This window comes from Podarcis filfolensis (assembly GCF_964270895.1).
Source record: "Podarcis filfolensis genome assembly, chromosome: 4".
NCBI lineage: Eukaryota > Metazoa > Chordata > Lepidosauria > Squamata > Lacertidae > Podarcis > Podarcis filfolensis.
The window spans coordinates 33,230,599-33,252,650 of NC_139607.1; the positions used below are offsets into that span (position 1 = coordinate 33,230,599).

At 42.2% G+C, this 22,052-nt stretch overlaps 1 protein-coding gene across 5 annotated transcripts; it reads left to right on the forward strand.

Moving 5' to 3' along the window:
* Positions 1-2,875: 2,875 nt before the first annotated feature.
* Positions 2,876-20,988, forward strand: NIPA2 (NIPA magnesium transporter 2). Of its 5 annotated transcripts, none has more exons than XM_083610842.1 (7): positions 8,712-8,784; positions 9,685-9,752; positions 13,814-14,044; positions 16,485-16,541; positions 17,916-18,006; positions 19,186-19,346; positions 20,047-20,988. In XM_083610842.1, the coding sequence occupies exons 2-7, from the start codon at positions 9,707-9,709 to the stop codon at positions 20,679-20,681; spliced, it is 1,221 nt and encodes a 406-aa protein (XP_083466968.1). In that variant the 5' UTR covers positions 8,712-8,784; positions 9,685-9,706; the 3' UTR covers positions 20,682-20,988. The 5 variants fall into 5 exon arrangements, with proteins under 5 accessions (XP_083466969.1, XP_083466970.1, XP_083466968.1 ...); XM_083610841.1 differs by having other exon boundaries at positions 8,726-9,016; XM_083610840.1 differs by lacking the exon at positions 8,712-8,784 and adding an exon at positions 8,903-8,973.
* The last annotated feature ends 1,064 nt before the right edge of the window (positions 20,989-22,052 follow it).

Consider the following 22,052-nt stretch of genomic DNA (forward strand, 5'->3'; position numbering starts at 1 on the left):
TTTGAAATAATTAAAATGTACCGATACATTCATTACACTAGTCAATGAATATACATACCATGGAGATATCCCATTATGCCTATTTAGGTTGTCATAGTGATCTTGAATAAGGGACTTGACAAGTCATCACAAATCTTTTAAGGTAAAAGAAACATAGGAATTAGATGTCGCACTATTATGATTTCTGCTTGCCATACAGAACTATCTCCCCTTTATCTTTCCAATGGCCCCCATGCACTGTTCTAGGGGTTCTTCTGACCCCCTAGAACCAATTGAGGGCATGAGGGAAAAGAGGCAAAAGCCATAGCTGTCAAGCATCCCTTATTTGGCGGGACTGTCCCTTATCCCAGCGCCATGTCCCGCTGCTGTCCCTTATTGATGAGGCTTCGTTTGGCTGCTGGCTGGGCTTTCTGCCTTTGGCTCAGAGGGGCTCAGAAGTTGAACATAACTGTGCCCAGAAAATCCCTTATTTTGGCTGCTGATCCCTTATTTTTGAGGCTGCTGGTCCCTTATTTTCAATTCTGTAAGTTGACAGCTATGGCGAAAGCCCATTGCACTACCCAGACTGGTAGTGAATCTGACCTTTAGAGTTTTGTAGTACTGTATGTTTCTTTTCAGATATATTGAACTAAAAGGAAACCCAGGTGGGACTTGCCTTTAAAAGGCAATACTTCAGAAGAGCCCTGGCATTAAGAAGCATTGTTGCCTCTTGTGTGCAGAGGCAGAGCATAGCCACATACCCTCCAACTATTTATACCCCACACATCTTACTGGCTTGCCCCAGCCACTCTGGGCAGCTTCCAACATATATAAAAACATAATAAAAATATAAAACATTAAAAAGCTTCCCTGTACAGGATTGCCATCAGATGGCTTGGGAGTTGAATAACTCAATACCCTCCAACATTTCTCCAATGAAAATAAGGACAACTTAAGGAAAAGTGGGACATTCCAGGATCAAATCAGAAACCGGGATGGCTTTTCTAAATCAGGGACATCTCTGGAAAATTGGTACACTTGGAGGGTCTGTAGCCATTAGGGCTAATGGTCACTGAAAGCTTTGTTGTACATGTATTGGCCGTCTCCTTTTTTTAAAGCTATACGAGATGGTGGCCATCACTGCGTCTAGTGAGACCAAATTCCATAGCATATGTTGCATTCTTAAATCTGCATTTTTCTCTCGATGCTGCCCCTATTATTTTGCTTTTTAAAGCAAACATCTGGTTCAGCAGCAGCTCCTAGCCAGGGAAGGACAGAGGTTGAGGGTCTACTGTTGCATTGCAGCCTAGAAGTAGCCAGACTAATTGCTCACCTATAGCTAAATCATTGGGACTCCCCTCCTATTTCAATGTTTTTAAAATTGTATATTCAATTGAATCTCTTGCTTACTCTCCTATATAAAGTTGGGCCCAATTTTATTAAGTTTGTCTCATTTCTCCCCATGTGCCATTTTGGTGCCCTGGCATCCTACTATAGTTTTGAACCCTTAGGCCCCACAGGTCTTCCCACAAGCAATTGTTGAGGGGCAACCGGGCTTACATACGCGTGCCCATGTTGTTCTCTTCTCCTAGTTTTCCTTTTCACCCAAGATAGGATCTACAGTTTACATCCACTGACTAAACCTCTTTAATGAGGTCTGAAACCCTCCAGGGCAACTTTTTCCACTATCTTACAGTTGTATCAGGTGCTTAAACTGCTGGCTCATATTTCTCAAATGAACTCTGCCCTTAAGCAATTAGATGCTGGCCAGACAAAAAGCAGTAGCCCCAGGAGACAGAATAAACAACTCACAGTGAGAAGGGCAAATAGCAAGTGTAGCTCTTCCCTGTTTTATGGGTCCATGATAATCATAGAATTATAGGGTTGGAAGGAGACTCCAGGGTCATCTAGTCCAACCCGTTTCGGTATGTTTTCTGTAGATGGGAATTCCACTGGAAACACGCACACATGAGCCATCAGGTATTTAGCGGGTGGCGCTGTGGGTTAAACCACAGAGCCTAGGGCTTGCCAATCGGAAGGTAGGTGGTTCGAATCCCTGCGACAGGGTGAGCTCCCATTGCTTGGTCCCTGCTCCTGCCAACCAAGCAGTTCGAAAGCACATCAAAGTGCAAGTAGATAAATAGGTACCGCTCTGGCGGGAAGGTAAACGGCGTTTCCGTGTGCTGCTCTGGTTCGCCAGAAGCGGCTTAGTCATGCTGGCCACATGACCCGGAAGCTGTATGCCTGCTCCCTCGGCCAATAAAGCGAAATGAGCGCCACAACCCCAGAGTTGGCCACGACTGGACCTAATGGTCAGGGGTCCCTTTACCTTTACCTAGCGGCCAAGGGCACACCTGTACATGAAATCAAGGACAAAGCGACTGCAAAGCCGCCCATTTGCTACACGTGCCGTTACGCACTCAGTCGAGAGCGGCAGCCGGGTACCCTATATCAAGTACAGCCAGTAGCGTGTAAGTGGTCAGACTGGGAGATCAGGGTTCTAATCCCCACTCCCACCAAGAAGAACACCTGGGTTTGACCTTGGGCCAGTCACTGCTGCTCAGCCTGCCTCACAGAGTTGCTGTGAGGATAATACGGGAGGAGTGGGCCGGGCGAAACTGTGCACGCCACCTTAAAGCTAAATAATGCAATATAAACAAATGCAACAGAAATGTAATAAACAAACAAGGCCCCTGCTCCAAAATTCGCGCGCACTTGGCACGACTCCTCAGCAGATTTGCACTGCAAGCTTGGGTGTCTCCCTTACCCCATTTCCCACACACTCCTCCCCGCAAGGAGGAATGGGGAAACTCTCACGTGACATCCCTCCCCACCCCAAAAACATATCCCCTCGGTGAGGCAGCTTCCGCCCGGCTCGTCGCTCCTCCCTTTCCGCCTGGCGTGCCAAGGGAGGGGAGCGAGGGCGCCGGCGGAGTTTCTCGCGTGGGTTTGCGCGGAGGGCGGGCGACGGCGCGGAGCAGCCCAGCACCTGAGCGGGGCTTTCCCCATGGCGACGGCGCGCGCTTGGCAAGGGCGCTTGGCTTCCCCTCGGCCTCCTCCTCCGACGCCTCTTCCTCCTCCGCTGCCGCTGCCGCTTCTCCTCCTCTCCGACGCCGCTGCGCCGGCCGCGGCCCCTCTCTGGGCGGGCGGGATATGAGGAAGAAAGAGGCGCCGCCGTTGCAGGTAACCGGGCTTGGGCCTCCGGCTTCTTTCCGTCTCCCGCAGAGAAGCGGAGCCGAACCCCGCGCGACTCCGGCCGGCCTCCTGCCCCTCGCCAAGCGGCGCTTTGCTTTAGTTGCCCGGCGTCGCGCGGAGCGTGCAAAGCGGAGGGGATGGTCGTTGCAAGAAGATTTGTGTGGCGCTTGCACGGAGCCGGCGATTGCACGACACTCACACACTCTCTCTCTCCTTGCCACAATATTGTTGCGACCGTTGCATGGTGCGCACTTCCCCGGGGGTTGTTGCGCTTCGGTGGGATGTGATGTCAACTTAACTTTTACGCAGAGAGCAGGCCTGCTGGAATGAATGGAGGCGGGTTAGGCATGGCCACTCATGTCAACGGGTTTACTCTTGAGTAAAAATAAAAGTGAGTGGCGCGTCACCCAGGGGAGCGACTTCCACTTAAATACGCATTTCGCGAGAGCAGGCTGAGGCGGTTGTGATTTGGAGATTTAGCAATCTGATTTATTTATTTTTAAGAGCACGGCTGAGGCAGGATGGCGTGGGCAAAGGAGCTCCAGGAACTATAGCCATCCTTTCTTGGAAGCCTGTGGCTTCATATCTCTCTTACCTCATTTCATTACGATCATTAAAGGCATGTTGGTTAATTTCTAGGTTGCTTCCTGGTCTGCTGTTCTAGTAAGTTGTGGTGCTTAAGGAGTGAGCCATGGGATGGATTTCTTCTCATAGTTTGAGTGATTGTATGTCGATATTGTGGGTCTAATATCCTTTTAGGGCATTTGTCTTCAGCCTTTTTAGCCCTAAGACCCACCTTTAGCTCAAACAGACTTGGAGACTTGCCTCTATTTATTTTTCCCAATGTGGTGGCGGCATTGTAACCTGCTTTTGGGTGTACGGTGTCTCAGTAGTGGGTCCAGGACCACCAGTTGAAGATCAGTGCCTTACCTTACACTGCTCAAGAAGTCAAGGTGATACGCCATCCTTTGCCAAAGCAAAATCCAAGAGTGAGTTGTGGGGTCTTCTCCACTGCGTTGCCCATAGGGGTGAATTCATTGCCCTCTGAAGTCTGCCTAGCTATCTCCTTCTGCTAGCTGGTGAAGACTTTGCTATTTCGGTAAGCCTTCACTGGCCATTAGAGAACTTTTATTATTATTTTTCTGCCTTGTGTGTTGCTTATTGCTAGTAGTTGTGCTGCTGCTTTTACAGTTGCCATTATTTGTTATAGTTCTACTCTGTCTTTCAGTGAAAAGGCACAAGGTATTTCCTGGCTGCTTTATGTTTTGTTGATTGCATGCTTAACCCTGGACTCTTTAACTTGTAGAGTCTGTGTTTTGCTGCTGGGTTGAATTGGTAGATTTCGGGGACTTAGTAAAAAACAAAAACCCCAAACAAAGTAGAAGTCTGCTTATACCTGGTTTGAATTGGTTCTGTCAGACCCTGTCCAGAATGTGGTAATTGGGAGGCGAGTTGAGAACCACAGGAATTGATTTGTGGGGTTTCTGCTGTTGCTACAAAGCACTTGCTGGAAAAGATCTGGAGTTTGGGTATTACCAATCAGCTCAAGACACCTAGTTTGCATTTCTGAGATTAAATACCTAGGTATGGTTGTTCTAGTACTGAAGTTTTTGCCAAGTGGATGAGGTAAAGCAAGTCTGGTGGATAATCCTGTTTTGGGGGATTGGTATTCAATCTCCAGGCACTGTACAGGGTTCTGTGGAGTTTCTTGGTCTCATCTTTGCTCCTAGAACAGAATATAGCAAGTATCTTTTATATGTTACACATGTAGAGGTTCCACCGCTTAATGCTTGATCTCATGATGGTCTGACTCCATAATAATATAACAGAACCAGAAAGAATATTATTATTATTATTGAGTGTTGACTTGTGGCTTTTTAAAATTTCATACTACTTTGATATTTATTTTGCTTGTAAGATGTTTTGGATGGCATTTGCCCAGAAAAGCAGCATAAAGTACTTTAACTAATAATAATTTTAATTATTTGCACATATTTAATCTGGATTTTCATTTTTTAAAACGGAAGGCAGAGTGTAGCATATAAGGATAAAATCAGGTCAAGATCCACAAAAACGTAATTTAAAACATCAGTTTTGTCCAAGCAAAGTGATCGTACATATTAATAGTTTTGCAACCTTAAGGGTGGACTACTATAGAATACTGAATGAGGCTGACATTGAAGAAAGCTCCAATTGACATAAAAAAGTGAGCTGCAGCATGGATGTGAGGAAGTGAGAATAATGTGCAGTCTGTTTTGTGGCAATTATGCTGGCTGCCTGAGATCTTCCAGGCCCAAGGTGCTTTCAAAGGCCCCACCACCTAGAGAAAAAACATATACTGTATTTTTCGCCCTATAGGACACACTTTTTCCCCTCCAAAAATGAAGGGGAAATGTGTGTGCGTCCTATGGGGCGAATGCAGGCTTTCGCTGAAGCCTGGAGAGGGAGAGGGGTCAGTGCGCACTGACCCCTCTCGCTCTCCAGGCTTCAGGAAGCTATCCGCAAGCCTTGGGAGCCTGCGGGAGTTCCCGCCGGTCTCCCAAGGCTTGCGGAGAGCTGCGTGCATCCCGAAGCCCGGGGCGCACTGAGAAGTGCACTCCGGGCTTTGGGCAGCTCTCCGCAAGTCGTGGGAGCCCGGCGCGACTTCCTGCCGGGCTCCCTAGGCTTGTGGATAGCAGCCTGTTCTGGGGGCTGGGGTCGGGGGAAGCTCGGGGAAATAATTTTTTTTTCCTTTATTCCCTCCCTCCAAACTAGGTGCGCCCTATGGGCCGGTGCGCCCTATGGGGCGAAAAATACGGTATTAGAGATTGTCCTCTGTATGTAAATTACTGATCAGTCCTGCTACCTCAGCACGTTAAACACTTTGTACCTAAAGCAATATTATTCCCTCATGGGGTATGGGGTATGAGATACTAGAGGCTAGTAGCACTTTATTGTGCAGATTCTCAAAGTTGTAATGGTCCTAGGTTCCCTTTGTGATACGCCTTGTACAAGAGTGTCATGTGACATAGTCATGAAGGGCTTTCTATAATCTTGTAACATGTCCAGACAGAAGTTGCTTTGTTAAGATACAGTAAAAATGTATGCAGCTGAAGTACAGTGGCTTTATAAATACGCTAAGCTAGCACTATTTGTAGAAGTAGTGAAAATTGGTCTAGTGTTGGGGCTTGGATTGCTGACACTTCCAATGAGTTTTAATTTTGCCCAGCACCTGAAAGTTTGTGGCTGCATCTGAGTATGTAGGATTGAAAGCATTTAAACTATAATTAACATTATTACTTTTATGTTTGTTGTTGTAAAACTACTTAGCAAGCAGGAAGCATAACTTTTAATTTCTCAGCAACTGCAACAGCCAGAATCTTAAACCTGTCATCTGTTAGCATCAGCACCTGAGAGGGGTGGTGCTCAGTCTGTAGTCCCCATCTTGGAACTGAGCCTACAATATCTACTCGTAATTTGTTTTTGTTATTTCTTCTCCAGCCCCCATTCTTTGTGTAATATATTGTTTGTTGGAAGACTTCTAGAGAACTCAAAATACAGTGGTACCTCGGGTTAAGTACTTAATTCATTCTGGAGGTCTGTACTTAACCTGAAACTGTTCTTAACCTGAAGCACCACTTTAGCTAATGGGGCCTCCTCCTGCTGCTGCGCCGCTGGAGCACAATTTCTGTTCTCATCCTGAAGCAAAGTTCTTAACCCGAGGTAATTCTGGGTTAGCAGAGTCTGTAACCTGAAGCGTATGTAACCTGAGGTACCACTGTATTGCCACTATATTGTGATATTTTGGTTGGTCCCAATTAAAAGTTTGTGCTCAACCATATACATGTGGATCACCTTTGTTTCCTTAGCTTTCAGAATTATTTCTTCCATAATTCGTTGAAAACGGAGCAGAGTGATTTATTATAGAGCAGTGAAAAACTTTCAAGGGAAGTGCTACTGATAAGGGAGTTCAAAGTAGCAGAGTTAAGGATATATTTGCCACGTGATTTGTATGATTCAGTTGTATGATTCAGTTTTTCTTTGCTATTTTAGAGTAGGTAGGCTAGCATCATAGGAACTTCTGAGTTTTACAGGTTGTAAATAATTCCTTAAGTCTAGTTAGGTACTCTAGAAAACAAATGCATTGTATTTTTCTTCAGTAGGCGATTGTTTGATAGCTTAGAATCACTTGTAGAATTGGAAGGACCAGTATTTGCTTAAAGCAAGGATAACCCCTAAACAGCCTCGGCCCAGTATACCTGAAGGGGTGTCTCCACCCCCATCGTTCAGCCCAGACACTGAGGTCCAGCTCCGAGGGCCTTCTGGTGGTTCCCTCAGTGCGAGAAGTGAGGTTGGAGGGAACCAAGCAGAGGGCCTTCTTGGTAGTGGCGCCTGCCCTGTGGAATGCCCTCCCATCAGATGTCAAGGAAATAAACAACTATCTGACTTTTAGAAGACACCTGAAGGCAGCCCTCTTTAGGGAAGTTTTTAATGTCTGTTGTGTTATCACTTTTTTATTATCATTAATTCTGTTGGGAGCCGCCCAGTGTCGCTGGGGAAACCCAACCAGATGAGTGGGATATAAATACTAAATTATTATTATTATTATTATTATTATTATTATTATTAACCCTTCAGATGCTGCCAGACACCAACTGCCATCAGCTCAAGCCAAGAATGGCCAATAGTCAGTGATGATTTGCAGTTGTAGTCCAGCGACATCAAGAGAAGCATTGCCTTCTCACCTGTGGTTTAGGAGAATCAAAAATGAGAAACATGGTATATAACATTCTACTTCCAAGGCGGGGGAACCTTTGCCCATGGCCCCGATTAGGCCTGCCAGGCCATTTTGGCCAAACACCACTCATTGCCCTATGTCTGATATTTTATATAATGTCAGGTGTGTGGCAGGTAAAAGTGGCATTAGCATAGGCGCTGTGCCTGTGCTCACATGGTTTGATTTCAAACTGCACAGGCAGAAATGAGTCACCTGATGTCACCGTGATGTCAAGTGAATGACAGGTGGGTAACAGCCCACATATCAAACTTGACTTGCAGGGCATAGGGAGATAAGGACCTGGGCCTGCCAAACAGATCCAGCTCCTCACCCTGTTGTACTTCATAGTGACTGAAAATGTCCTTTCCTATCATGAAGCAGCCCCAGCTTTCAACAGGATATATTTTGTTGCAGCCTCACTGTCTCCCTACAGGTTAAGCAAAGGAAAGGGGACAGTTTGGAAGGCAGAAACTTAAGTGTGGCCAGAGGCAACAGCAGAATTGGGGAGCTGCTATCTTGTGATACAGAATAGATAATCCTGGTGTTCCTGGGACACGTAAGCGTTAATGAGGAGGATTCCTCAAATCCCTACCCCCAGGTGACTGTCTGTGTAACGCTTTGTGCTTCTCCAGAATAATGGAGGCATCTTTAGGAGAAGTGAGATGAACCAGGCATGCAAAGTACACTAGATTACTGTTAGCATGCTAACATTCTCCCTTTTATGATGCATGCTCAGTGAGAACATTTAGAGGTCCAGAATTCTTAACATTACCTTCATAGGAATTTTTCGCAGTAAAGTTGGTTACTTGTTTTTGTCTTGGGAACATTTACAAATTCAGATCAGCATGAATAATGTAGGAATTCACAGTGAATGCTGCGGCGGATAAGGATATAAATTCAACAGGCAAAGATCATTTTGGAAGCCTGGTTGGGGGGGGGGGATACTTTTCTAGTTTTTGCTTGAAAGCTGTGATATTTAGAGATTTTATGGTAAAAAAACAGGCTGTTTTAAAAATCTGTTTATGTGGTCTGCCAGAATGCAGGTGTTTAACACAAAACAATACTGATTTGGGCTAGAAATGTATGGTTAGTGTTATTGCTTGCTGAATTCAGTTATTCCTAGATATCTCTCTTGAAACTTCTTACAAATATAAATTGTAATACCTCAACAAAAGTCTCATTTAATAGTGCTTCTGAACTTGGGGGTCTCTGGTTAGCTCAGATTCTAGTTACATCAGAAGAGTATCAAACCACGGTTTTATGATCCTAGTTTGCTCAATACAGTGGTACCTCTGGTTACGAACTTAATTCGTTCCGGAGGTCCATTCTTAACCTGAGGTATCACTTTAGCTAGTGGGGCCGCTCTTCTCATCCTGAGGTAAAGTTCTTAACCCGAGGTACCACTGTAACTAGATTTTTTTCAATCTCCTCTTGTATGTGAAAGTGCAGTGGGTTGGTTAAGGCTTGCTGTGGCTACTGCAGGTAATTTTAAACTTTGGTTTGATGTCACAGGGCTGAACTGGCCTTTTTGTGCTGAAATTAAACAGCAAACATAGTTCAGGATATTTGACTGTAGGAAAATACTAATACCTATTAGTCTTTGAACCCCACTGTAGAGGAGGGAAACACACTTTCTGTAAAGAGCTTTAAAAGAAAAACAAACCCCAGCACAGATCCCCACAATCTGTAAACAAATTAGGGGAGCGCAATACAAAGTTACTGTCTGGCACAGATTGACATTCTTTCTTTTTCAGTGTAGCCTGTTTGCTTAGTGAAATGGAAGACAAATGGCTTAAAGAAATGTCTGTAAAATGTCACAAAGGTAAGGGTGTAAAGATCGCACAGAAAACTGGATAGGTAGAAGCACAAAATGTATCTCTTGCAGTTAAGATAACATTTGTGTAATGTAGAACTGCAACCTGTTTTTGGAGGGATCTATATGTGCAAGACTGAACCTGAAAGCTTGGGTGTGTTTTAAAAATGATGTGGGAAGACTTGAACAATGGCATTTCAAAATAAGTAATGGTTGTTCTATCTTTAGGAAGTGAATTTTACTTTCTTTTGAAAGAATAAGGCACAGTTGCTAGCCTGAACAAAACCTTGTCCTTCATGTGACAGAAAATGAGGAAAGAAGTCACAAGTTTTCTTTTTATTTTGGAATACATAGGTTGAAATCCTAACCCTACTTCCCTGGGAATAAACCCCATTAAATTCAGTTGGACTTCTGTAGACATGATTAGGTGTAGAATTGCAGGGCTCGGGGAGCGAATTCTTTTCAATACAAAAGTAACACAGTTGTTTTGAGACGTCTGTATTTAGCTAAAGAATAAATATAAATATAATAATAAATATAAATATGTCAGGAGTGCTCTGATGGTGTTTCCTGCTTGGCAGGGGGTTGGATTCGATGGCCCTTGTGGTCTCTTCCAACTCTATGATTCTATGAAATACTGGCATTTGGGGCCATTTGTAACAACGGTTTAATCTCGGTATATGGAATAAGTGCACTTCTTACAGAACTAGGAGTTATGCAAGTATAGGCGAAAAAAAGCCCTGGTGTCTTAAAACAAACTCAAAAAGGCAAGTTGTTTTCTTCAAAGAGGTTATCCACTAAAGTTTAAAAGGAAGGTAGTTATAATAAGAAGATAAACAGTACAGCTGATTAATACAACACAGTGCATGTTTCTTTCAGTCAGAGATTTCTTCCTGTGTCAGATGTGGAGCGGCTTCAGAAATCTTGTTCACCTTCATTATTATTTATCTTTAAGTCATGTGGCTGAAGCAGGCACCCCCAAACTCGGCCCTCCAGGTGTTTTGGGACTACAACTCCCATCATCTCTAGCTGTGAGTGGTCAGGGACGGTGGGAATTGTAGTCCCCAAACACCTGGAGGGCCGAGTTTGGGGGTGCTTGGGCTGAAGTATTGCCTGGGAACTATACCTCTCCTACTCTTTGGAGTTGATTCTTGCCACGCCTGGCATTTGTAAATGAGGTTCCAGAATGAATTTGTTTGAAGCTGCAAGATTCTTTAATCTTGTACTTTGAAGGAAAGCTTACCAGTGTATTAGTGCAATTATTCACAGCATACAAATAATTCTAAGTGTAAACCTTCCAGGGTGTTGCAAAATTTAATCCTCAGGATTGCCTAGACAGGATTTGTAGTTATGGAGTCACTGCCAATTTAGAAGTTGTACATCGGGAAATGTCATAATTGAATAAAGAGTGTATTATTATGTATAAGTTGCATATGTTGTAGAGAAAGCGATTGTACATATTTAATACAAAACCCAGAAGGGAACCTGAAATAAAAAAGCAGTAAATCTACTATTATAGCTTTCACATCGCATTAAAATGATGTTACAGTCACTGTAACATTATATGCTTGACATTTTGTGTATTTTAAAGTATGGCTGTGAATTTTTCTTCATTTATTTTTCATTAACCTCTGAGGTTTGTTTGTTTTTGCAATCATGCAGTGTTTAAATTTTACTAAATAAATAAATAAATGCTGTAAGTTGCATGGCTGGGGTTCTGCACAAGACATTCATGGGGTGTGACACCTTGAGAACACAGGCCCGCAAACCCATGTTTGGAAAGTGTTGTCGTTCAAGCTCACCAACCTGAACTGTGTGCATCGTACTATGTTAGGGCACTGAACATAATATTTTTGTGATAAAATGAAGATGGGAGGTACCTAATATACCCTGTCTCCAGGAGAATATAGTAAGATCATTGAGCAGAAATGGAACCTTGAATCTGGTAAACATATGCCCCAAATATTTGACCAGATAAGTAAGTTAATGACCCTAAACTAGGAATCTGTGATGTGGAGTTGCTAATGAGGTGTATAAGGTATTGCATAGTTTAACTCAGTGCTATTAGCGCACTCTCTCTGTGCCATAGCCAACAGAAAAGCTGTTGCATACTGAGGTTCAGCTTCAGATAGCTCTATCAGTGACACTGTGAATTTCAGAGACTTAACCAGTTGACTTCTCTTGCTGGAAATCAGACTGTCTTGTAACAACCAAATGTGTTTGTCAGGCAAGAGACTGTCTCTTGTAAGGTTCTTTCAATTTTCCACCTCTATTCTTACAGTGAAGGTGTTCCCCAAACAAGTTATTTTCTCTACTAATTTGATCTGCTCCTGGAAAAAAGGCAGCAGCTGCCTGTTCCATGTTTCATGTACCTACTTGTCTGATATATTTTTTCCCCAAGCTGGAAATAATTGACTTCTGTTTCTTCATATCTCACATTGTGCATTACATCTTTTGCATAACAAGGTGGGATTGTGGCTTCTGACAAGGAGTTTGATCATTTGTGTTACAGAAAGGTTTTCCTTTTGGCTGAGTCCAGTATCAAAGGACATCAAAAGGGGAAAAGATTCCTTTACTTTCACATAGAGCTAGGCCTATTGCCGCATGTACTGTCATTTTACTGCCTACTTCCTTTTTGTAGCTTTATTTTCATAGTCTATATGTACCTGTACATCTAAGGTGTACAAGGTGGCTGATTTGCTTCCTCTTCCCTTGCCATGCACCAGCAGCACACAGCCATTGCAGGATTATAATCACAATTTTTTATTATTAAACCCTGACCTGCCCGTCAGCTGAAGTCACCAGTATTATCAGCTGATGGGAATGGTTTGGGGAGAAATGGCTTCACGGGCCAAACTGGGACTCCGTGGTGTGTCAGAGGTTCCCCATTCCTGCTATACTGCAAGTATAGTATAAGATTCAATTTAAGGATTTTTGTTTTCTTTTTATTATTATTATTATTAAATATTTATTAAAATTTTCCACCTTAATAAAAAAATCAAAAAAGAAAAAACAAAAAAAATTAAAAACACATAAAGTTTACAATCCGTATTTTCAATAACATATTTCCCTGACTTCCCCACACCTCCCCTTCTTATATTCCAATTCAAATTGTTAGTTCAACAAGTTCTTATCCCCAATTTTTAACCTTTTTATATTTAATTCATTTTAGAAAAACCAATTTTAACTTATAAACATCAATATTTATACATCAGTGCTCATTCTTAAAACCTTTTTCTAAAGTCGACCCAAATTCCCTTCCACGAATTCCCCAATTTTCATACTAATAACAAAACAAAATAAAAAAACAGATTATAATTGTACACCCTTTGGATTCCCAAACCCCACCACCCCTTTTCCCGGTTTCGATCCCCAACAGATGTCCATCAGTCTTAATCTACTATCAGCCTCGAGACCTCACGTCCGAGGCTCTTAATTCTCTCTCAATTCCTCTCTGCCGGTTTTTTTGATAGTCCTTAGTATTAAACACCAAATCTCGGAGAAGCACTGTCCCAAGGATTTTGTTTTCTTATACGGAACGGTTAATTTTGGATATGCCGATGTATGTCATTGTAAAACAAGATATGCAGTGTGATCCTATGCATGTTTAACAAGAAGCAAGTTTCTGTGTTCAGTGGTACCTACTCACGGGAAAATGTGCCTATGATTGCTCCTTAGTTTAATGGCTTTTTTTCCTTAAGATCTGTTGCTTTTTTCACTAATGTTATCCTTGTAATGCTTTTAAGTTTATCCCGTGTACCCTGTACCTGCATTTTACTTTCAAAGAAGTGGAGCTGCCCCAGTTCCTGGTGGCTTGCATTTTCTTTCTTTCTTATGAAATAGACAGGTGCATTGAAGTCCCAGCAGTTATTCAGAGCACATGTTCATATGAAGACCGTTTGCCCTCAGGAGAGTTGGAGGACAGTTGGGTGCTCCCAGAGGGATGTGTGTATGGCTGTCCTCTTCCATTGAAGCAAATCCAGAAACTTCGGGTGGGGCATGCATCATGTGCACAAAAGAATTGTCTCTCTTGCTGAACCTTATTGTAATGATTTATGTTTTATTTTTAGGTTTTGATTTGGCATCGCCTTGCCTCCAGTACCAGCAACAGCTGTGCTCCTTGATCAATGTGACGGTCTGGAATGCTTCAGCAACTGACGAAATGATTGAGGGTAGCGGAAGATATGATTTTTACATTGGTCTGGTATTGGCAATGAGCTCCAGCCTTTTCATTGGTGGGAGTTTCATCCTGAAGAAGAAAGGTCTCCTTCGATTGGCTAGGAAGGGCTCCATGAGAGCAGGTAAAAGTTTGCTTGAACTAGGGAAAAATGTTTAAGGGAAAACAGGAACTTTGAGCCCAGATCTTGGCTGTAACTTGAAGCATATACAAAATCTTTCATATGACGTTTTCTACAATTGTATGCAGAATTTAGCATATGGGACAGAATTCTGACAATCCCCACTACGTTTTTTATTTAATTAAAAAGAGCCAGTTTATGCCCTTTTGGTTTTAAGAGTTGAAAAAGTGAAAGATGGGGGCAGCTTAACATGATGCAGGAAAGGAGATCTGTTTCTCCACAGCTGAGAACCGTGTGGCAGTTGTGTAAATCCGAGAGCTGTGACTGGGTCAGTACGAATCATAGAATTCCAGAGTTGGAAGGGACCCCAAGAGTTATCTAGTCCAACCCCCCTGCAATGCAGGAATCTCAGCTAGACCATACATATGGACTGAAATGTTACTCCTTATAGTGTTCACAATGGAAGCATGTGGTAGACAAGCTGGGATATAACTCTTCTGCACTGTTTACAGTGTTCAAGGAGTGAAGTAACACCACCCCCTTGGTTCTCCAGTCGCGTTTCACTAACCATAGCATGTCTATGCCCAACCCCTATATTTTGACGTAATTCTAAAAACCGAAACCCCCTCCTCACAAGGATACCTCAAACTCAGGGTGTCTGAAAACACACATGTATTTTGCTCTTATTTATGCAAATATTTTATGGATTTGGGGCTTCCTTGAGGCAAAACTTTTTCTGCTTGGAGTTTAAAAGTGTCTCATGAATTTTGTAGTGTGATACAGTGGTACCTCGGGTTAAGTACTTAATTCATTCCGGAGGTCCATTCTTAACCTGAAACTGTTCTTAACCTGAAGCAACACTTTAGCTAATGGGGCCTCCTGCTGCCGCCACACCGCCGGAACATGATTTCTGTTCTCATCCTGAAGCAAAGTTCTTAACCCGAGGTACTATTTCTGGGTTAGCGGAGTCTGTAACCTGCAGCGTATGTAACCTGAGGTACCACTGTAATCCCTTCGACTAAACGGTCTTCCTACCCGAGTACGCTGAATCATTATATTTTCACGTTACAGAGTTAATAAATTGGGTTAACTTCAGCTGTTTTTAAAGACGTTAACTATTTTGAAACATGCATATTTAAAACAATTTGCACGCTATCAATGCTAGCATGTGTACATTTTGGCAGGATGGTTGAGCTTTTCATGATGCAAATTGGTACCTACTCTGCTTACGTGGCAGCAAAAGCTGTGTGAAACACACAGACTTGTACTGCTCTGAGATCTCTGTGGATTTTTATAGTTCTATAGTTTTGTTTTGTCAAACAAAACGTAACAAACCTTTTAAAAACGTATGGCTCCTTAAATTCCTTGAGAGGTGGGGATGCAACAATGGTTTGTGAGGTTTCAGGTCAAGGAAAATGGTGGCCCAAAGTTCATTAAATGAGAAGGGGCTTCTGTGCAAACTGCATACCTAATGTTTTCTGAATATTTTTTGCTTTCGCCAGTTGAAAAATAGGATTAAAATAAAAGTAGAAATCGATGTTGCTGAGTAGATAAGGAAGGTTTTATTATCTGACCTTGGAGAGACCTGGCTTTTATCCAGAGGACAAAGCAGCTAGTTCTGCCCATCCAAAAATTCTTTGGGCTTACGATAGACTTCAGCATTGCAATGTAGAAATGAGGCACCCTTTTTTTTAGGGAAGTAACTTTGAAAATATTTATATAATTAAAGCATAGTAATGAATTTGTATATTCAGTTCTCTCTTTTTTTCTCTGGGCCGATACACCGATTTGCATTTTAAAAACAATCTTTTGGAATATAACAAAACGCAAGGAATATAAAGTTACACAAAGCCAATGCTAAGGAAATTATCCCTATTTTATTAATTTCCTGTGTTGCAGTGGGTTGGGCTAGATGATCCTCAGGGTCCCTTGCAACTCTACAATTCTATGATTCTGGCAACATTTGTCCATGCATAATGCAAATATATCTGATCTGAAACTATGCCATGTAACCCTAACTTTGGATATTGTATTTTCACTCACAGAAGAGTTTATTGCACAGAAGCTCCTTCATTTCACTGTAGGAGTGTTCTGCTTGGAAGACAGACATTCTTGAGCTGCATTTCATCAGTGCATGCATGTAATCTGAAATATTGCAAAACTTTTTTCTAGCATCCTGAGGACTGCCTTGTAAATCGAGTAAAAGATGGTAACAATAGTAATATCCAAATATTGGACCCAAGAGTTTTCCAGCACCTTGGATTGGGCAAAGCAACATTATTCCAGAACTATTTTTTAAAAGTATTTCAGTCATCGTATTAAAAAGCTTTTATTGACTAGTATTGTATTTTTTAAAAAAAAACCTGAACCTTTAAAAACACAAAATATAATAGTAGCATTGTGTATCACAGTAACTTTCCCCCCCTTTTCTTAAAAAAATTAGGACAAGGTGGCCATGCATACCTTAAGGAGTGGCTATGGTGGGCTGGACTCTTGTCAAGTAAGTTAAGCTAACATACTTTTTTTTTTAGTCCTCTTTGGTTATCTGTGAATCCAGTCAAGACTGCTTTGAGAGTTGGCACCGTCTGGGGGCTCAGAAAGGTCCATCACTGACCTCGTGTGACCTTGAGAAGCTTGGCACTTCAGGGCCAGTCACTCATCTCACTTCCTCTTTGCTGTAGATGTGGCTTACCTGGTGGCATTGGGAGAGAGGTCTCTCCTTATGGGATCAGACAATCTGCAGCAGTTCCGCAGGAGGCAGCTGCAGATCTCCCCCCCCCCCCCCAAGACACAATGTCTGATGCTTAGCAGTGCACGCCTTTTGAGTGCTGTCTGGGCTCCCATAATAATCCCCTGCCATCAGATAAAACATGGCTGCGAGGAGGAGGGAGTAAGGCGAGTGATTGGCGGCGGTGGCAGCAACCAACGGTCGTGTTACATGGGGGCTCTGGCAGCACACCAGGTGAGGAACAGGTCAGCAACACCCGGCAAGGGCTCAATGGTGGCATGTGGCAATATCTCTGAACCCCCAAAAGGAGGAAGAGAATGATCTTAAGAGTGGAATGCCAGTAAAGGAACATAGAAAAGTAGTGCAGGTATTGTGAAAGAATTTGAAGACTGGGTGGGGAAGTAACGCAGGGCCCTAGGACAGAATGGGGCTGAATTCTGGAGAGGAAATGGAAAGACGTGGCTTTGGAGGCAGGAAACAGTATGTTGTGACAGAAACGCCCATTCATTTGTGCTGCTGAGTGTTTAGATTTCATTTCGATTGGGGAGAATGATCAGTTCCAATTTCTGCTAGCTTCCAATTCAGTATAATCCAGATCACTTTCCGACTCCACAAGGGGGAATTGAGAAAATGCCCCTCGTATTGTAAACCATAGAGCCAGTGTGGTGTAGTGGTTAAGAGCGGTAGTCATGTAATCTGGGGAACCGGGTTTGCGTCTCTGCTCCTCCACATGCAGCTGCTGGGTGACCTTGGGCCAGTCACACTTCTTTGAAGTCTCTCAGCCCCACTCACCTCACAGAGTGTTTGTTGTGGGGGAGGAAGGGAAAGGAGAATGTTAGCCGCTTTGAGACTCCTGAAGGGGAGTGAAAGGCGGGATATCAAATCCAAACTCTTCTTCTTCTTCATTTGTTTTACCTCAAGTAGTGGAGCGTTGTAATGAGAACTGGAAAGGTGACCCCAAACTGAAAGGCATTCTTGTGTTAAAAATTCCTAAGAAGTTGGCTTTGAATTTTCCTGTTTAGGGATTTCCTTGTTGATAAAAGCTGCTTTTTATGCATTTTGGTTTTCATCTGCAGGGGTGGGTGGTCAGCCTGAGCTTTCGAAAGCTTATCTGAAACTTGTCCCCTTTTGTATTTTAATTTGTAGTGGGAACTGGCGAAGTTGCGAACTTTGCTGCCTATGCATTTGCACCGGCTACGTTGGTGACTCCCTTAGGGGCCCTAAGTGTTCTTGTAAGGTAAGGAATATGGCATTTTCAGAGGCAGTGTGGTTGCATTTGCTAGTAAGTCCATACTTATGTGTGAGTATGCACAAAAACTTGTTGAAGTCTGTTAGCCTCTTATTCCAATTTCTCCTGAACTCCCCCACCCCAATTGCCTTAATTTTATATACTTAAGATTTTTTTAAAATCTCCATTATCTTCTTGATTGCCACTTCTCTGACTTTAAACATACTCCTAGATACAGGTGGGTAGCCGTGTTGGTCTGCCGTAGCCGAAACAAAATAAAAAAATTCTTTCCATTAGCACCTTAGAGACCAACTAAGTTTGTTGTTGGTAAGAGCTTTCATTTGCATGCTCAGTTCTTCCAATCTTAGTTGGTCTCTAAGGTGCTACTGGATGGAATTTTTTTATTTTAAACATATTCGTTGGTTTGAAACCCTTACAGGCTGACTTATATATTTATCACCAGCCTTTACCATTTTTTATGCTGCGTTTTTATTTTATCTTTAGTCTTGACTTGCATTTAATGCCTTATTAATGGAGGCAGCAAAATCTGTTTGCATGTTTACTCAAAAAGTAGCCCATCTTTATTCAATGAGGCCTACACCCAGGTAAGCATGCATGTGATTGCAGCCTAAATCAGTTACTTGTTTTCTGAATAAGATCACATCCCAGAGTAATTGAAGCTAATAAAGAATCCATTTGTATGTCTATGGTTAGGATTATTTGCCCAGTGTGCAATACTTTCAATTTAACATTAGATTTGCCATTTTATCAGTTTGGTGTGTTTCATTGTTTTGAATTATTTGGTCTCATTTGCAGCCGCAATCATCGCACTGCCACCCCATGAATAAATTGTATACAATTTATGGGTGGTTTTTGGATAGAAATTTATTGATTTGAGTTTTATTAATCGTATCAACTTAAATCAAGGTCCTGTTAGACACTGTTCGGTAGTTTGTATTGATTGTAACCAGTTGCTGTGTTTCTCATTTTGGAGCTAAACTGTATCATTGTAGCTTTAAAACATTAAAAATTCAAACATATTAGCTGTCGAAAAACAGATTGCAAAGACTTTGTGTGTATCTTGCTCTTTAACCTTGTCAGAATCCCCAAGACGGTTTTTGGTATTAAAAATAATAATAATGGAGCAATTCAAATTTACAACATGGATTTATATTTTTTATGTTTCAGTGCCATTCTCTCATCGTACTTTTTAAATGAAAAGCTCAATCTGCATGGAAAAGTTGGGTGTTTGTTAAGTGTACTGGGTACAACCGTGATGGTAATTCACGCACCCCAAGAAGAGGCAGTGGAAACTTTGAATGAAATATCCCACAAGCTGGGTGATCCAGGTGAGAGAGCCCTGCACTCTGTTTGGTAAAGTAAGGAGCAGTAGAGAAATGCACAGTTCATAGGAATACAATCTTATCTTGGAAGTCGAACACAATCCGTTCCAGAAGTCCATTCAACTTCCAAAGCATTTGAAAACCAAATTGTGGCTTCTGATTGGCTACAGGAAGCTCCTGCAGCCAATCAGAAGCTGTGGAAGCCCTGTCAGATGTTCGGGTTCCAAAAGAATGGAACAATCACTTCTGGGTTTGCGATTTGTGGGAGCCAAAACGGCTGAGTTCCAGGGTACGACTGTATTGTATGACTTTGAACAAGGTGTCTGAAAACTAGGTTTAGGTATGCACCCCCAACTGTTCAAAAGAACCATAGAAGCTTTTAAGAGAAGTTTGAGTTTTACAATATAAAGTACAGCCATGTGCTTTGTGCTTCCCCTGCCACAGCTAGCTGCAATGTTTTTAACAGTAGTTCAATACTGTTTGCTTGAACTAAAGACCTAACTGGTTTACAAAAGGCAATCTAAAATACTCATCAAATACCAATGAGAAATTAACATTAAAAACAGTTCTGCCTCCTAAAATCACATTAAAATTTCATTCTCTGGCATTAATACTGAGCATCAGACTCCCCCCCCCCCAAAGCCTTAGCTCATACAGAGTAATAAAACGCGAATTGTGGCTGATGTGATTTCTCTTTATGTTGCAGGTTTTGTGGTCTTTGCCACATTTGTTGTCATTGTGTCCTTAATAATGATCTTTGTGGTGGGACCACGGCATGGACAAACCAACATTCTTGTGTACATAACAATATGCTCAGTCATTGGAGCTCTGTCTGTTTCCTGTGTAAAAGGCTTGGGCATCGCTATAAAGGAACTTTTTGCTGGGAAGCCCGTGCTGACGCATCCTTTATCCTGGATTCTGCTGCTAAGTCTTATTGTCTGCGTCAGCACGCAGATCAACTATTTAAATCGAGCCCTGGATATATTCAACACGTCCCTCGTGACACCAATCTATTATGTATTCTTCACAACATCTGTTTTAACTTGCTCCGCTATCCTCTTCAAAGAGTGGCAACACATGGCAGCTGACGACGTTATTGGCACTCTTAGCGGCTTTCTCACTATAATAGTGGGGATATTTCTATTGCATGCCTTTAAGGATGTCAACTTCACCCTAGCAAACTTGCCCGTGTCTTTACGTAAAGATGACAGAGGAATAAACGGCTCTTTGCCAAACACATACGAACGCTTTAACGACGAAGAAAGTGGAAGCCGTGTAGGTGATCTGCAGTCCACAGAGGGAATGGCCTCTAGGAGAAACGGAAACCTGGGAGCATCTTAAGAAGAGAGCAATTCTGTAACCGTGTTTTGTTGTGGAATGTCATTTTTAAGTGCTTGTCAGAAACAAATGTATTTAAACAGTATGTATAGACAATCGTTTGTTTTTAGGTTTGACTAGCTTGGACCAAGAACAGTGGTGGATTTTTATTTGCCTTACCTTTCATTTAAAAAAATAATAATAATACTAAAGGACTTCAAAAACGTGTTTTGCTAAATTACCTGTGAACATGTAAAATACTAATTTTTTTGTTTAGGACTTATTGCACTAATGACAATTTTAACAAATAAAATGCTTTATTTCTGCATGAGTGAGAGGTGAATTGACACATACCTGGCCATCTTTTTCTGCTGCTTTCCTAAATTAGTTAGGTAGCCTTGCGTTTCAGTGTACGGAACAACTGTTAATTTACTCATACATTTGAGGGAATGGAATTAGGTGAAACCCACTGAACCTTGCGTAAAGTTTCCCTTCTCCCAGCTGGAAAAAACCTTGAGCTGCAATGCAGCGGAGTACTATCTACACAGATTAAAAGCAGAAAAATGCTGTTATTATAAAGAGGTTCTTTTTATGTGATGCATTAGATACCATCTACACCCCCTCATTTGTGTTAACAGATTATAGGCCCAGTTTAGATATAACATATGGTTCAGCATGAGGCTTGTTTGCTCTGCGCTGTATTATGAAGAAACAAACCTGCTTTTGCTAAACATTTCCACAGTGCTTTTCAAGTAAAAACAACAGTTCACCTGCATTAGCTAGCTGTAACCATCATAGCCACCCTGTAAGTTTAAACCAAAGCCAGCTTTGATTAACCACATTGTAGAGAGATGCCTTTTATCTTCTTTCTCACCAATGTAGTTCCTAATTAGTGCTATTTAGAGCAACTCTGCCCTGTTTTCCATGGGAACCAAGACTTCTTGTTGACCTAAAAATGAAGTTCAGCACAGGTTTTAAGCATATGTCATTGGTAGAGACAAACTATTGACATGCAGATAGGGAGTCTATATTAAACAAAATGGGGTGTGTGTGTGAAGGGAATACATTTATGCCTAGAAGCTTTTTATACAGCTGACTAGAGAAGGATAAACGGGGAGACAACACATTCCTTCTGTCTGGACTAAAACTAGTAGTGCTTTTAAAACATACACATTTTCCATCTTGCAGTAGAACCACAAGGAGGGAACCAAGAAGCTTTTGCAACTTCTCATTGTCTGGTTCTGCCTAATCTTAAAACCATGCATTTTGAAACTGGCATGTTTCAAATGAACCATAGGTGAGATTGATTAATCACTGGCCAGGTAGGGTTCAGGCAGCAGACTAAACTGGTTAATCTAAACTGCTCTTAAAACACAGCAGAGGAGGACATGTGCC